Source organism: Parambassis ranga, chromosome 2, assembly GCF_900634625.1.
Source record: "Parambassis ranga chromosome 2, fParRan2.1, whole genome shotgun sequence".
Classification (NCBI taxonomy): domain Eukaryota; kingdom Metazoa; phylum Chordata; class Actinopteri; family Ambassidae; genus Parambassis; species Parambassis ranga.
Window position 1 is genome coordinate 9,394,782 of NC_041023.1, and position 15,772 is coordinate 9,410,553.

The window sequence follows — 15,772 nt, forward strand, 5'->3', positions numbered from 1 at the left end:
AATGTGTATTTAAATATTTTGCACCTCAGATACATACATGATATGTAACAGACAGATATACAATTTTTTTTCATCACAAAAACCACCAAACAACACAAGACCACAGAAAAAGAAGGGAGAGAGAGTGAAAGAAAGAATGAGGCCCACGCCAAGACTTTTTAGTGTCAGGGGAACTTCACTCATTTTGACCCCACAGGCACGCATACACACATACACACATACATTCATACGCACACATATATGCACACAACAAATACATGCATTACTGCGGTCACGCGAATGCATCCTCTGTCTCACATTTGCACACAGAAAACAAGAGTCTCTTTGGGGCCACTGTGTAATTTCAATGTCTCTTTCCCTTGTAGTTAAAACAGCAAAACACAGGATGTTGAGTCTCCATGCTGCAGTCCTTCCCCCCCAACACCAGAGCAGAGAACCATGGCAGAGCACAGAGGAGGGCGAGCTGATGATGGGCCTTCAGCGTGAAGAGAGGCCCCCTGGCTTGGAGCTGAAGTCGTATGTACAGATGCTGGTATTTCAAGAGCAGAAACTGATTCAGTCCACTTTTCTCTTATGGGACACAACACAAGGAGTGCACAGAGAGGGACATTTGCTAGGCTCATGGTATTTAAAAAGTTGGGCTCAGATGCGGTTCAGGTCAGGTCACAAGACAGAAATGCAGGGTTAGTGAGTGGAGTGCAGAGCGTGTTTGCTGGTTTAGCAGGGCAGGAAAAGTCAGGAGAAAACAGAGAAACAGAAAGCGAGAAAGAGAGCAGTGTGTTTCTAGTTTGCCTATATTGCAGACGTACAGAACTGAACCAGAAAGATTTGGCGAGATACAGACTTCTGGGAGTCCTCTATATATCACAGCAGGACTCAAAGCGATGAGGAAATAGGTTTGTCTCTGTCCGTGAGCGTCTGGTATTCATCTGTCAGCTCCTCCTGGCCGTTCCCTCATTCCAGCGCAGAGCGAGAGAGTGAATGAGTGAGCACATGTATGACTTTATGTGATCATGTTTAGGTAGTGAACTAATCTGCACATGCGTGTCTGTGTTTGTGTGTGTTTGTGTATGTGCATGCTTGAGTATGTGAGTTGCAGTTGATCTTGATTGTCAATGCTGGAGAATTAAAGCTTCACTGTCCAAAATCTGGCAGCTAATTCTCACCCTTCGTTTCACAGTCTTTCACAAAGAAGTCCGCTTAAAAAAGAAAAGAAAAAAATGTTTGCAAATCTGTAAAAGCTTGAATTGAATTGAATACACCTGAAAGAAAAACAAAGGCAGAGACACAAAAATGAAAAGTTATTTTTGACGGATATAATGATATAATACATTTTAAAAGGGTTCATTGTAAACACGCTGCACTCTAAATGAAGCCATAATTCCCCAGAAGCTGATTTTTATTATGGGTAATTATCATAAATAATTATGGATGGCCAGTGTACATGCACAGTATGTCCACTTCTGGGATTACTATATTATATTTCAGTTTTAATTTGGTTAAATGCAAACAGCTTTTTTCCTGGTCTCTGTTAAGTGGGATAAATAACATAAATAATGCAAACTATCACAAACAGCAGTAATACCGCTCCTAGTAATGTGCTGATCATAATTTCCTGTGCTGTTAAAGTTAACACAATCATTTTTGTGATACATTCTAAGATCCACACAATAAAGCAGGTTAACTGAATTATGGATGGATTTTAACAGTTTAACTGTTGCACTGATTTATACTTCCTGTGATGGCTAACTTATGGCCAAAAACAGAGTTCTAAATAGGAAGTTTCAAAATTTGCAAAATCAAACTGAAGTATACAGGTCTTGACATATCTCTACAGCACCTCATTAATCTACATTACACTGTGTGATACTGATGGGGGGCACCAAAACCTGTATGTGACTAATGTTTTGGGTAATGAGTGCCTGACTTACATATCATGGAACATGAGAGGAATACACACGTTGTATACTGTGAATAAAGCTTCACAGGGAATGAAGATGCTTAAGAAAGCAAAGGACATCCCACATTAGCATAGCTGCTAATGTGCACATCCTACACTAAAACTGTCATGACCAGTTGAGTCAGGGTACCGAACCGGCAACATTTGTTACCAATAAATTTGTCAATGCTTACTGGGTGTATCACTGCTTTTAGCTTAAACACACACTTACCTGCTGTTACAGGCTGGTGACGCTGAAGCTGTCATCATTGGTTGGCTCCAAGAGTTGGCACAACACCCCACTACCCTGTGCCGCCTGGGCAGGGAAGCGGTGTCCCATGCCCGGGTAGGATTGTTGGGAAAGGGAGTAACCACTAGTGTCCTCCTGACGGGGCGAGGAGTCCAGAGGAGGTTTAGGGTACGGGGAGTGAGGGAGGGAGCCCTGGCGATGGCCTGCGCTCATGGCATGGGCAGTCAGATCCCGCTTGTGAGAGGTCATGGCGGCAGAAGGGCTGCGCTCTTCATAAAGCACAGGTGTTGAGTGGAGGCTAGGGTTGGGGTTAGAGTGTGTATGAGAGGGGAGGCTGGTATGTGTGTTGTGGTGGGGCTGATTGCTGGTGTGGGGGTTTGAGTGGGAGAGAGGGTTGCTGTGGAGGTGTGTGTTAGTGTGTGAGCTCAGGTTTGTGGTGGGCTGTGTATTGTGATGATGTGTATCAAGAGGAGTCTGGGTCAAGTGTGTGTTTGCATTCGGGCTAGTGAGTGAATTGCCAGGTGTATTCCCATGGGGACTTGTGTGCGGGTTGCTGTGTGCATGCATGGCTGTATTTGAGTGCGTGCTGTGTGAATGTGGGCTGGGGCTGCCGCTGTGTGATGCCTGTCCGTACCAGTAGGGGGAGCTGCAGTAGCTGGGGGAGTCATACTGTGAAAACTGGGGATCTTTTGGAGGGGGGCGGTGCGAGGGGCTTAGCGCAGTACCACAATGGGGTGTTACCCGTGGAGAAGGGGAGCATGAGGGGGAGAAGGTCCTGGAGGGGGCAAGGTGGTAAGACTGGGGTGGAGGAGGTGTGGGCTTTGGTGGGTAAGGGGGAGATGAGACACTGGGTGAAAGGGAAGAAGAGGACTCTCCAGGGTATAAGGCTGGATATCGCTCCTCAGAGGAAGGTGTCGAGGGGTGGGCGGAATAAGGTGAGGGGTACTCACAGGGGTCCTGGAGGTAGCTGGAAGGTGGGGCAGGATTAGGAGTGGCCAGGGGAGAGAGGCTGCTACTGTCTCCACTATAATAATCCAAACCCTCCTGGAACAGCCCAGATCCCTCAGGACCTCCAGCAGGCACTCCCACTCCCGCTGTGGAGGCAGGCTTGCCCCTGCCCTTGGACCCTGATGGCCGCTCTCTCTGACAGGGAGACAGACCTCCTCTGCCTCCTCTAGACCCTCTGCCCCTTCCCCCAACACCTCCTCGCTTAGGTCCTGGAGTAGGTGTTGGGGAGGGACTGGATGGGGAATCAGAGTGTAAAGTAGAACCCCCTTCTTTTTCTAAATGTGGATCAGTCCGTTTTCTGCGTCCACGGCCAGGTTTGCTGGTTCCCCCACCCTGGAAAAGGACATTTTGGCTCCAGTTGTATGAAGGCCCTGAGGCACTCTCATGCCAGTCCATCATCAACTTCTCTAGGCTAGACAGACTTGATTGGCCTCCCTCTCCACTAACAGAGGCAGTCTCATTCTGTTTGTAGGTGCCACCTGTGGAGCAGGGGCCACTACCTGTGGCTGCAGACCCAAGATGTGAGGAGTCAGACGAGGATTCTGATAGACTTTCAGGAAAAGGTGGCCTCTTGGCTTTCTGGGGGGTGTAGTTTGAGATATCCAAGATGTCTTTGGATTCATTGGAGCCGTATTCACTGTAGCCATGATACTGAGACCCAAAGCTGTCCGTTGACCAGCCACCAAATCCTTGCCTGTAAAAACAGATCAGAAAACACTTCAGCTGTATTTATATTTATATATAGTTTTTTACAGTTCCACCCTAAAACCTCCAAAGAAAACACAATTTCTAACAACTCTTAGGCATGGTGGACTGTTAATTAGCACTTGGTGCACATGTTAGAGTGAAAATAAGATGCTGGAGTGAAATATTTATATTGTGTAATTCACATGCCTTTGATCCTGTTTTAAATCTTTTATAAACTTTTATTTCTTTTTGCAGAAAAAAAGATTTAGTTACACATTCATTTAATTCCTCTTCATACCAAGTCTAACTTCTTATGAGACATTTCCTGAACTAATTATGAGTTTTTATGACAACAGGCTGCCACAAGTGATTTACCTGAAGCTCCACTGATTGGAGTTGTACTGCTTGTAAACCTCTGGGGAGGATGAGCTGAAGGGGCTACCTTTGGCCACAGACATGTATGCTCCTCCAGGTGATGTGGGTCCCGCTGAGTCACCTCGCATTAAATGACTTCCTGCTGCATATCCACCAAAACCCCTTTTGGCTGATGCCTGATAGCCTGAATAACCCATTTGACCAACTGGGGTGGCCTTACCACTGCTGTGACCTGACCCGTATGCGAAGCTGCAGTCTGATGACCTCTGTAGCACTGCAGGAGAGGAGCAGGTGTAGCCAGAGGAGTAGTGGCCATAAGAGGCAGGGTGTGGGGAGCTAGGTGAGTGGGAGAGAGATGGAGGAGTAGATTTAAGATAGGTAGAGGTGGTGGGGGATGTTTGGGCCAAGCTGCCATAGCTATATGGAGGCCTGGCTGAGGAGGAATGTGTCTGGCCTGACCCCTCCCCCCCAGAACTTGCACCCTTAGAGCTCCACTTAGGAAATGCAGGAGACCAGCTGTGACTGGTAGCTGGACTGGATGGCTCATAACCTGGGGTGGATGAGGCTTTACGGGCATCTGACTGTGAGGAGATGTCCAACAGGTCTGAGGAATCATCAGAGTCAAGCAGTGATCGAAAGTAACCAGCAAAAAGGCCTTGCGAGTCTTCCCCAGCTGGTCCGGCCCCTCTGCCCCCTCCTGGACTGTTGTAGGCACCCCCCCTCCCAACTTCACAGGAGGCAAAGCCCCCCCTTGGCGATCCACAGAGCTGATACCCACCCAAAACTTTCTCCTTGTCCATCTGCCCCTCCTCTCCCCAGCCACCTGCCCCATTAGGCCAGTCCTGCCCCATGGACACCCCACCTGCTTTAAAAGCACCATTCTTTCTCATACGTCTCTTCCTGACTGTTTTCTCGCCTCCAGGCACTGTTCCTACCATACCCCCTCCTCTACCCACCCCACCAACACCCTTCCCCCTCTTCCTAGGTAATCCATGCTCAGACAGGGGGCTCAGTTTTCGCTTTTTTCCAATGGATTCAAAGAAGTCACTGAAGGTGCTCTTATTGCACTCACTGCCCCCAATCCCCCCTGCTGCTCCACCACCTCTTCCAACGCCCCCTCCTCTGCCACCTCGGGGCCGTCTAAACCCGGTGAGCCGGTGGAGCAGGGTGGATATTCCAGGATTTTCCAAGGACGCCTGAAAGCTTTCAGGCTCACTAGGTGTCCAGCAGCGTGGGGGAGAGCAGCGGCCTGTGGCCGGAGGCTGGCGATTTAAAAAGGCCAGTTTTGAGAGAACATCCCCATATTCTGTTTTTACATCATTTGTATCGTTAACATAAGACGGATAGGGGAAGGGGAGTTTAGTCCGACGCCGCCTCCGTGGCTTCTTGGGCTGCTCTCCATTACTGCCAATATTTCCAACATTTGGAGGCTCCCCCTGTATTGCGGGAAGAGGCTGTTTAGGGGGTCGGCCCCGCCTGCGCTTCAGAATGACAGGGAGCTCTCCAGGAGGGAACATCACCATGACACTCTTTCCATTGTTCTTCATGCGAAGAAGTGCAGTTGGTTCACGAGCTGCCTCTGAGCCCTCCACACTGCCATCATTAACTTTCTCGGGCCCTGTAACTGTCTCCAAGTTTGAAATTTTGTAGCTTTTCTGTCGACGGCTTAGGCTGACAGGAATCCGAGCCACCTTGACCACAATCCGTCTCACCTGTGAAACAGAGACTAACATCAAACATATGCAACTGCAAAGTGTCTAAACATTCGATATATACATACAGCAGTATTAGATTTTGTGTCAATATAAATTCACTTACACCAACAAAACGACCACGTCTACGACTATTGGGAGGACATAACCCCAAATCTGTGATTGGTTCCTCCTTCACAGTTACCACAGATGCAGGAATGGTTGTTGTGTTTGCAAGCGCAAGATGAGCAGTAGCACGCTGCTGCATAGCCTGAGCTGCCTGACGTTGTTTCATGATGCTTTTAGGAGCTGCTTTATGGACTGATTTTGGTCCGGGCTTACATCTGGATTTGGGTCCTGGTTTGTGTCCAAGTCTGGGCCCAGGTTTAGGTATAGCTTTAGGGACAGGTTTAGGTACGGTGAGAGAAAGAGGAATGTCTGTATGACAGGTGGCTGTGGGGAGAACAGCCTCCACAGTCAAATTCTCTTCTTTATCACCAACAGCCACCTCCTCCTCTTTAACCCTCCAGATCTTGTCCTCCAATACTTCATCCTCCTCTTCTCCTGCCCGGTCCCTGCATGCTTTTTTTTCTACATCCTCTACGCTTCGGCGGAGGCGGGACGATTTTCGCAGGTGACAGGGGAAACGGGGACGCCCAGAGCTGCGGAGTGCATACTTCTTTTCTGTCTCTACAGGAAGAGGAGAAGAGCCTGTATTTGGACCTGTAGGGACCGGACAAAAGGTGTCTGTTTCTGCAGTCCGGACTGGGGCAGCTAGCTGATTGCCAAGTGCCAAAGACAAGGGCTGAGATGAGGTTGTGTGTATGGCCTCTGGTGGGAGAGTTTTGGATTGCTCTGGCCCCACAGATCCTGTATGCGTGTTGATATCCATGCGTCCACAATTATCCATATGTGCATGTGAAAAAGCCTGTGCGTGCACATCTGGATCTATGTGTGTTTGCATGTTTCTAAGTGTCTCAGTGGGCGTGTGAGTATCCGTCTGCCTCCTCCGGCAGGAGCTGTGCCCCAGCCTTCTTTGTAGATGGAGGCCGTTTGCCAGGGCGGAAGGAGAGGAGGAAGGGATGTGGTCAGAGGTCACAAGTGCCAGTCCATCGTGAGAAGGATCCTGGAACCCCGCCTGGAGCCCGAGGTCCCTGGTCCAGAACTCAGGCCCTTCCAGCCCCTCGAGTGCCCCTCCACACCTCTTTTCCTCAGCCTGAGTGTCACAGACTGGAGCCCCACTTTGGCTTGAATGTAGGTGATGTGACAAGCCGCTCATTCAGTGGAAGGTTTTCTGGTAATGAGGGAGGAAAAGAAAGGATGTTTGCAAATGAGTTTTTCTTCAGCAGCTGGCAAGAAGAGTCAAAGACCTGAGGACAGAAATAAAAACAGTAAAATCAACCGGAAAGAGAGAACTTGTTGAATTGCATACATTCATGTCTTGCCTTTAAATATATATTGTAACACATCAAGCACGCTGTACATATTAAAATCAAACATTTGCAGCACAGATGGAATTGTGATTGTGTGATAGACTCGTCAACATTTTTGGCACTGGGCCATAAACCTAATCCGTAACACACTCTCTTCTATTAACTGTGCCACCCACACAGCAGCATTACAACATTAGATTACATTTACCATTCATATTCTGCTCAATTGGCCGCTTTTATCGAATGGATGTGGCGCTGATTCTGATTTTGATTCTGAGTTGAGCCTCACTCTGTCTGCCTGACTGGCTCTGTTCTGCAGGGGATCATTGGGTCATCAATACTGCAGTGGAGAGCTCACATACTTCTCTCTCCTCTCTCTGCTCCTGTCCTTTGCCCATGGTTGCTAGAGTGAGAGAAAGAAAGACACAAAGACAGACAGACAGACAGACAGAGGAAGGGACAGAGAGTTGGAGAAGGAAGGGGGGCAGAAACAGGGAGGGTGGAGCAGAAAGAAAGAAAAAGAGAATGAGAGATTAGTACATGATGTCACAGCATGCATCAGGCCAGACTAGAATCAGTATTTTGGTGAGGGCTGCACCATCTCGCATCAGACGCAATTATTTTGGAGGATGACTTGCAGTATAAATTTTTAAAGTCTAATTGTAGTTTCATTTCATTGTGTTCTAGCAGACTCTATGTGCACATGCAAGCTATGCAATGATGACCAGTGCCTATAGCTATAGCTATAAATCTCATGCTGGAAAAGATTCTAACGAATAGTGGTAAAACACTCACACACACACATACTCACGCTGCATGGCAAAATTTCACCAAAACTATTCAAATGCTTCACAAAGCACCAGACCTGAAGGCTGCAACAAGAATGAGAATGTGTGAATAATCACAGCCACCAGGGGGAAGCAGAGAGGTGATGAATAGAGAGGTGTTAAGAGGATGGAGAGATGAAGGTGACAGGAGCGATGGAGGGATTAGAGAAAGCCAGAGCACAGGAGACGCACAGACAGCCAGAACAGGCAGAAGTATTGTGAAATCTGGACCACATGCGCTGTCAGACTCGCATGTGACTGCAAGCACTCACGCACGGTTGGCTCCAACACTGTACCACACACACCACATTCAACACATTTATGTCCATCGTCGGATCTCTCTGCCTTCCTTCTCCAACATATGGCTCTGATTAGGAGAAGGGGGGGGGGGGGCATTAGTGGGTGAGAATGTATGAGAGGCAGAAGAAGTGCAAGAAGGTGAAAGACTGGATTGAGACAGGGAAAGAATGGTTGGACTGAGGCAGACAGATTTAAGCAATAGGAATTGGAAAGAAAAAGTTGGTGAGGAGGAGGAGGAGAAGATGACAAAACAGTGGAGGAAGGAGAGGAGGAGTGAGGGAGTTCAGCAGAGTTTGGGGCTGCACACATGGAGTGGAGCAACCTCAGTGTTCGGCTGCTCTGAGGAATGACACAACTGGGACAGACAAACATGGAGATGAACACACACACACACACGTTTCCTTAGCCCACTCACCCACTCCCGCCCCTGCTCGATGTTCCCTCCCTCCCTCTCTTCTCCCCCATTCTCACTTTCTCTCCAGTCTAATTAACGGCACTCATTAATTAAGGCTTCATCTGACCAGTTTGCGAGAGAAAGAGAAGAACACATGCTTTAATTAAACATTGCGTCACATGTGCTTTTACACATATATGCACACACACACACAATGTCACTCACAGACACACAGACACATGTGCACGTCGCCGACACATACCAACACACAAACTCACATGCAAATATGCCCCTGCAGCTTCTTCATCCTCCCACACATACTCGCACATCAATTTACACATAAAGGCAGACATATCACGCACACATATGTACTCATGCACAAAACAAAGACACACATGCAAATATCTCTCTACTGTGCTCTGCAGGGGGGCATTCTGACAGGGTTTAGATGCCAGCCAATCAAACGCTCAGCATTATGATTCATTGTTTAAGCAAATACTCCTGGCTTCTATCAGCCGCCATTCCAATATAATCAGCGTCATACGTAGCAAATGCGTTTTGGTGCGTTTTACTGTGAATGGCTCTAGGGCTTTGGAACACACAGTATTGTCTCTGTGAAAACAGCCGATGGTGTGCGCTGCTCCCACATGATGATCTGTTGAATCTGTTTCACAAAGAGCAGTGCTCACATGAATGATACTGTTTGAACAGTTTTGATCTTGTTTTTTACTTTTACTTTCTCCTCAAAGTTTTTTTTTCAGTGCGCATGCAGAAAACAGCTACACAACATGCCAGAGAGTGAGACTACAGCCTGTCAATTAACAGTTTGGCCAACTGCCCTGTTGGGTATAGTCTGAGAGCAGGCGCAATGACTCTGTACATGGTAGCTGTACAGCATATCTATTCTCTTCCCATCTATCTCACTGCCACAAAGGCTTGCAGACTCACAGGCCTGCCAGCAGAAACCCTCAATGAGGAACTAGACCCAGTGTGTGTGAGAGTGAATGTGTTCGTGCGTGCACACTCGGGTGTGTGTGCCTGTGAGTGTGCACGTGTATGAGTGTGTCTTCCTGGGTGTGTTTGTAAAAGCACTCACTGAGCTCTAACGGGTGTGCAGTTGTTGCTAAGAGACAGGCAGCAGCACCGAAACAGCATGGGGGGGGGGGTATAAGGGAGGGGGACATAGAGGAGAGAGAGAGAGAGGTAGTGAGGGAGATGTGGTGAGGTGGTGGTGGGGGAGCTCCACCGAGAGGTTTAGACAGATAAGAAGAAGAGGGGGATAAAACAGAGAGCGAGGGAGCGAGATGGAGAAAGTGTATGTGAGGCCAGAAGAGAAGGAAAGGTGGGGAGGGGGAAGTGGGTCAGGGGGTCCACAGAGACTGAGTGACACCGTGCAGAAACTCAGCTACCATCAGACAGTCGTTCCTCCACATCACCTCAGCCCTGATGCAACCTTAACCTGCAGCTCACATCACAATGGAATCTGACAGAAAACATCAGACAGAAAACTAATGTGAAAGACAACAGACAAAACAACTTTTAAAGTCACCAGTGGCACAAAGGATCTATTACTGAGTGTAAAGATGAAACATACATGGGATCACATTCAAGTGGCGGCCTTACTGTAAGCACACACTGTGCAGCAATCAAATCAAATACTTAGTTTACAGTGTTCTGATTGAAGTACTAATATATTCATTTGACATTAGAAAAACTTTAGGAATGTTGACACTACATCATCTAACCTTACATAAGCAGTCTGTAGTCTGAGTCTATACTCAAAACATCATCATGAGGTGGAAAATTAATTATATATTTCTGGAGGGATCAACACTTTTTTTGTCAACACTTTCTTTTCTGAATGTTCATACCTGTGTGTATAGTTTTAAAAACATAAACAGACCCATTCTTGAACTAATCTGTTGGCATTTTAAATATGAAGGTGTTGTTTTGTCCTCTGACAGCAGGCAAAAAAAGTTGTATTCAGTAGTTTAATTCAACTAAATGAACAAAAATTAAAGTTATAAGGTCTTGGCATGACCACAGTCCACTGCAGCCCAACAGGCATTAAGTTTAAGCACATCCAAAGTCTTCTAATCAACAGACCTGGGTTGTCTGAGAGCTTGAGGTGTTGCTAAGTGTGCCAAAAAATGGGGGGAGGGAGTAAGGAATGTTTCACACATTGATCATCAGTACCGAGGCCGACATGCCTGTGCACAAATTACCACCAAGAACCCTGCAGAATAGCACTGAACTTTGGACACACGCATGTCAGTCAAATGGTCCAACACGAGTAATACATTCAGACCCTCACCCTCTCCCACCCACACTCTCCTCCACTGTGACCTCTCCTCTCTTTCTCACCCACTCACATCCCACCCATCGCACTCCAAAAAACCCACCACCACCTCCCCAGCTGCAGGAAATTCCTAATGATCTCCATCATCAGTGTGCACGCTGTATCTCCTGCCAAGAGTAAGCACATGCACGCACAACAAATACAAAGCATATAAATGAACAGAGACCAACACATAAACCATATGTGCAGACAAACACAAAGGCAGACAGACATTCAGACAGACCGACACACACACACACACACACACATCTAACATAAACAGACTTCACACAGACCAGATACAGTGGCGGCTCAGCCAAAGTTGCACGCAGGGGACTGGAGAAGTAGCTCAAAACACTAGACAACACACAATCAGGACCCCCCACCCCCATTTAGCTGTCTCACGATCTGCCTGTCTATCTTCTGTTGTTTTTGCAGGAACCTACATGCTGTAGTTATTTTAAGACAACTGTATTACCCCTTCCTCTTCCTTCCTCGTCCCCCTCCTCACTTCTCTTCCTCACAGTTCCTTCTCTCATCTCTCTAGCACACCCCCTAGCACACACACCTCCCGCCCCCCCCAGTTTCTCTCCCACAACACACGCTCCCACTCCCCAGCACCCCTCCCTCATCTTCAACTCAGCCTGACACTCTCTCTCACTCTCCTGCAGGCAGTTTCCTGGCGCTGCTGATGGCCGCCCCTCAGTCAGGTCATGTGACCAACCGTGCCAGCTGGGAACAGCTAGGAGCGTGCACAGAAAAAACACACACAAACAAGGACAGGCAGGGATATGTCTGGAAACACATGCAAATACAGGGGGATAAACCAACCACTTAGGTGCAAACACAGAAACACTCCCACTGCACACACACACACACACACTGAGCTGACATACAAAGACCTCCACTCGCACTGATGCACACTCCATGTAGTCACGCTGATGAGACCTCACAAACTTAAAAACCACACATACCAACACACATCACGACAGTCACGCATCTCACACACAGAAGACACACAAACCAGATGCTTGGACCCCGATACACACTCAGACCTTGAGGCCAGTGTTTTGAAGAGGGGCCTCTGTGCTGCGGCCCTGACTTCCTGACTCCTCCTCCTCCTCCCTCCATACTCCTGTTCCACAGTTGCTGTGGGAGACGCTGCTGCAGCGCCCGTTGCCAAGGAGAAGGCTGCTGGCTGTTTGAACAACAATGGCCGCCTTGTGAACATTCCAACTGTAGGTACTGACAGCTCATCAGCCACAGCCTCAACATGCACACCTCAGAAAGCACACATGGACACACACGCACTGCTCACGCTACACCACTGTACCTCTCTAGTTGTTGGCCTCAAGCCTGAGCGAAGTAACACACTCAGACGCAAACACAATGAAGCATGCACACACACACACATCTGTGCACGCTCTAAGAAATTATGACTTCTGCTGAGAGGATAAGAAACCCTTCCGTCCCTCTCTGTCTACCTGCATCTCTTTACCATCTCTCTCCCTCTCTCTCTCACACACACACACACACACACACACACTTGGTGCGCAGTGCATTCATCCATCTTCCCCCTTCTCCCCGACTACTCTCTGTCTTTCTCTCTTATCTCTTTCTCTCTCCTCCCCCTCCACAGCCTCCTGCTTTCACTCTCTCACTTGCTCTTCACTTGCTCATCCACTGCCTCTCTCTCCCCCTTTCCATCTCAGGAAGTGTGTGTTCTCACTCTCACGCGCATACACACATACACACTATCATCCTGGCACATGTGGAGGACACACATTCACAGAGAGAGAGAGAGAGAGAGAGAGAGACAATCTCTTTCTCTCCTGGAAGGTAGCGAATCTTTTCGTCCCTTGGGGGCATACACTTCCTCAGAGAAGGAGGGAAAGAAGAAAGAGAACTAGAAACAAGGGTGGAACGGGCAAGAGAGGAGGAAGAGGATGAGGAGGAAGAGGAAGAGAGAAAGGAAGGAAAGGAGGGTGAAAACTATATTCACACCAGGGGATTTATGGACAGACCCCTCAGCGCTCTGATTATCTGTTCATATTGATGGGACGACATTGAAGCCATGCTGGTGGAACGTTGAGACGGCGCTGAAGCCAAATTGGGTAGTGGGGTGGGGGGTGGGGGGGGGGGGTGCTGAGGAGAATCACTAACAAGTCTCTGCTTATCCTCTGACTCACTGTTTTTAAACACACATACCCAGACACATGTATATGCACATTGCTAAAAACAAAGATAACTCCAAGCGCTAAGACACAGAAATGTGAAAAGTATGATGATCTGCAGATAGGTTAGTGTGTGTGTGTGTGTCTGTGTGTGTGTTTAGTGCCAGACACCAAGAGATGCGTTGTGTGTGAACGTGTGTGTGTGTATGTCTGTGTGTCTGCGTGTTTTCCCCATCTCTCGCTCCTCTTTAATAATTGAGCTGATTCTGTCCAGCTTGTTAGGGAGGTAGTACACAGCAGCTTCACACTCTGTCTTTCTCTCCTTCTCATCCTCTCACTCCATCTCTCTCCCTGCTCCTCGTCCTTCCTTCTTGCCGCTCTCCCTTCATTTATCACTCTTTTTCTCTCCCTGACCCCTCTGTCCTGTCTCTCTCTCTCTCTCTGTGTCCCTTCCCCCAGCTCTCTGCTCCCTCTTTCTTTGCAAATCCCTCCTGTTCTTTGACCTCTCCCTCGCCTCTTGCAGCTTCAACCCTCCTCCTCCTCCACCCCGCTGCCCTCCATCATCCCTCTCCTCTTGCCTTTCCCCCCCTCCCTCCATCCTCCGGAGGTGAGAGGTCGAAGCTTCCTCTCTCTTCTGTCAGGCTCAAACCGGCTGCAACCAGCCCTGTTGGGGAGGTGAGGGGGGGGGGCTGGAGAAAAGGTGTGAGGGAGACAAGGAGAATGAGGAGGCAGGTGAGGACAGGACATATAGAAGAGGAGCGGAAGGGACAGACTAAAGCACCGATACAAGCGAAGAGGGGCAGAGGGGTTAAAAGAGGAAAGGAGGCGAGAGAAAAGAGAAGGGGAGATGTCTTCTTTTGAGTCACTGCCTTTGGCGCGGAGGAGCAGTTTTATGAATGTATCGTGTGGGAGGTGACAGAATGGAGCATACAAACACTGCTTACACTAATGCTAAATGGTTGCTGTGTGTGTGGGTGCATCTGTGTGTGCATTTGTGTGTGTGGGGGAGTTGAACCAGGTTTACCTGCCTGTGGCAAAAGCTATTTCACTTCAGGTAGTGATTAGATTAATCGAAGTCATAAAAGGACAAAGTAAAGACTAATTATTTTTTGCCAGAAGTCACTTTACAATAAAATTAAAACTAATATAAATTCTTTTGCAGCAGCAGCAGCAGCAGTACAGTCCAACATAGAGACACAGAGGTGTGAAAGAAACAACAAAGTAACAGATTTATATCATTTGCATCTCATTTAAGCTCTGTGCAACCAAATTCCATCAATTGTTTATGCAAATACGAACCCAAAAATCAAATTATTTCATTTCAGTAATAATGGCTGACTCATTCACAAATGTGGTGTAAATTCCCCTTTCTACGTACATGGCACTATCTGTTGTGAAGAGTTCAAAGAGACTTTGCCAGAATGACGTTACACAAAAACATCTGCAACCAAAAAAAAAGCCTCTTTGTTGCTTTGACAAATCTCAGACACAGCTGGAAGCCGAAATCATTAAACAAGACACATTTCTGTATTTCAGATGAGAAAAAGATAATTTTTGTTAGGATATCCTATCACGTTTACTGAAGCTCAGTCTGATGCCATTGTTTGTGCATGTGGTCTCTAAAAGACATCTCATTCACAAGACCAGAAACAGTTTTACACAATGACATTGTCTCCAAAACCTCCATTCAGACATTCAACAGGTTGCATCGTTCTGTTCAAAACTTCCCAAAACATCAGGAAATTCATAAATGTGCCGTTCCATTCAGTGTTCAATGTGTGTGTGTATGTGTGCACACGCACATGCATTTGTGTGTCCATTCTGTCTTCTCCATCTCCATGACGACCTCCGTATCAAGAGGACGTCTGACTACGGCAACTTCACATGCTGATAGGCAGAGAGAGAAAAACAGGTGATTGGTTGAGCTGTCGGCTGTCATATCAGCAGGGTGTATCTTTGTGACACTGCAACACACACACACACACACTGACTCCTCTGTGCCATCAACCTACACGCCTACGAACTGCAGCAAGGCGCAAACAAAAGATACTTCCACAGCACACACACACACTCACACATATAGAAGTACACACGTACATGCACACACACACAGATACAAAGGGTTTCGAGATGAGATGTGGTGTGTTAGGTGCTCTGACCCTGCCAATGAGGACAGGAGGAACATCAACGGAGCTACAAGGCCGTTGCTATGACAACTAGCCCCGCTCACACAGGTAGGAAGCACAATAGGCCTAAGCTGTTATATGTTCACATTCCCTCTGTTTGTCACACACACACACACACACACACAGACCATGCACTCAAGACAAGTCTGACAGACAGCAGCTGAATGCCA

At 47.7% G+C, this 15,772-nt stretch overlaps 1 protein-coding gene across 1 annotated transcript; it reads right to left on the bottom strand.

Annotated features, from left to right (window-relative positions):
- Nucleotides 1–414: 414 nt before the first annotated feature.
- ahdc1 (AT hook, DNA binding motif, containing 1) lies at nucleotides 415–7,229 on the bottom strand. Its single transcript, XM_028400070.1, has 4 exons — nucleotides 6,078–7,229; nucleotides 4,260–5,971; nucleotides 2,172–3,891; nucleotides 415–1,262 (listed from the first exon to the last, which is right to left on the bottom strand). Exons 1-3 carry the CDS (start codon nucleotides 7,227–7,229, stop codon nucleotides 2,178–2,180), a joined length of 4,578 nt encoding a protein of 1,525 aa, XP_028255871.1. The 3' UTR covers nucleotides 415–1,262; nucleotides 2,172–2,177.
- Nucleotides 7,230–15,772: the final 8,543 nt, after the last annotated feature.

Coding starts and splice junctions, on each gene's coding strand:
- ahdc1 (XM_028400070.1), bottom strand. CDS start 7,229: ATGAGCGGCTTGTCACATCACCTACATTCAAGCCAAAGTGGGGCTCCA. Junction 5,972..6,077: donor GACGTGGTCGTTTTGTTGGT/GTAAGTGAATTT, acceptor TCTGTTTCACAG/GTGAGACGGATTGTGGTCAA. Junction 3,892..4,259: donor TCCAATCAGTGGAGCTTCAG/GTAAATCACTTG, acceptor CTGTTTTTACAG/GCAAGGATTTGGTGGCTGGT.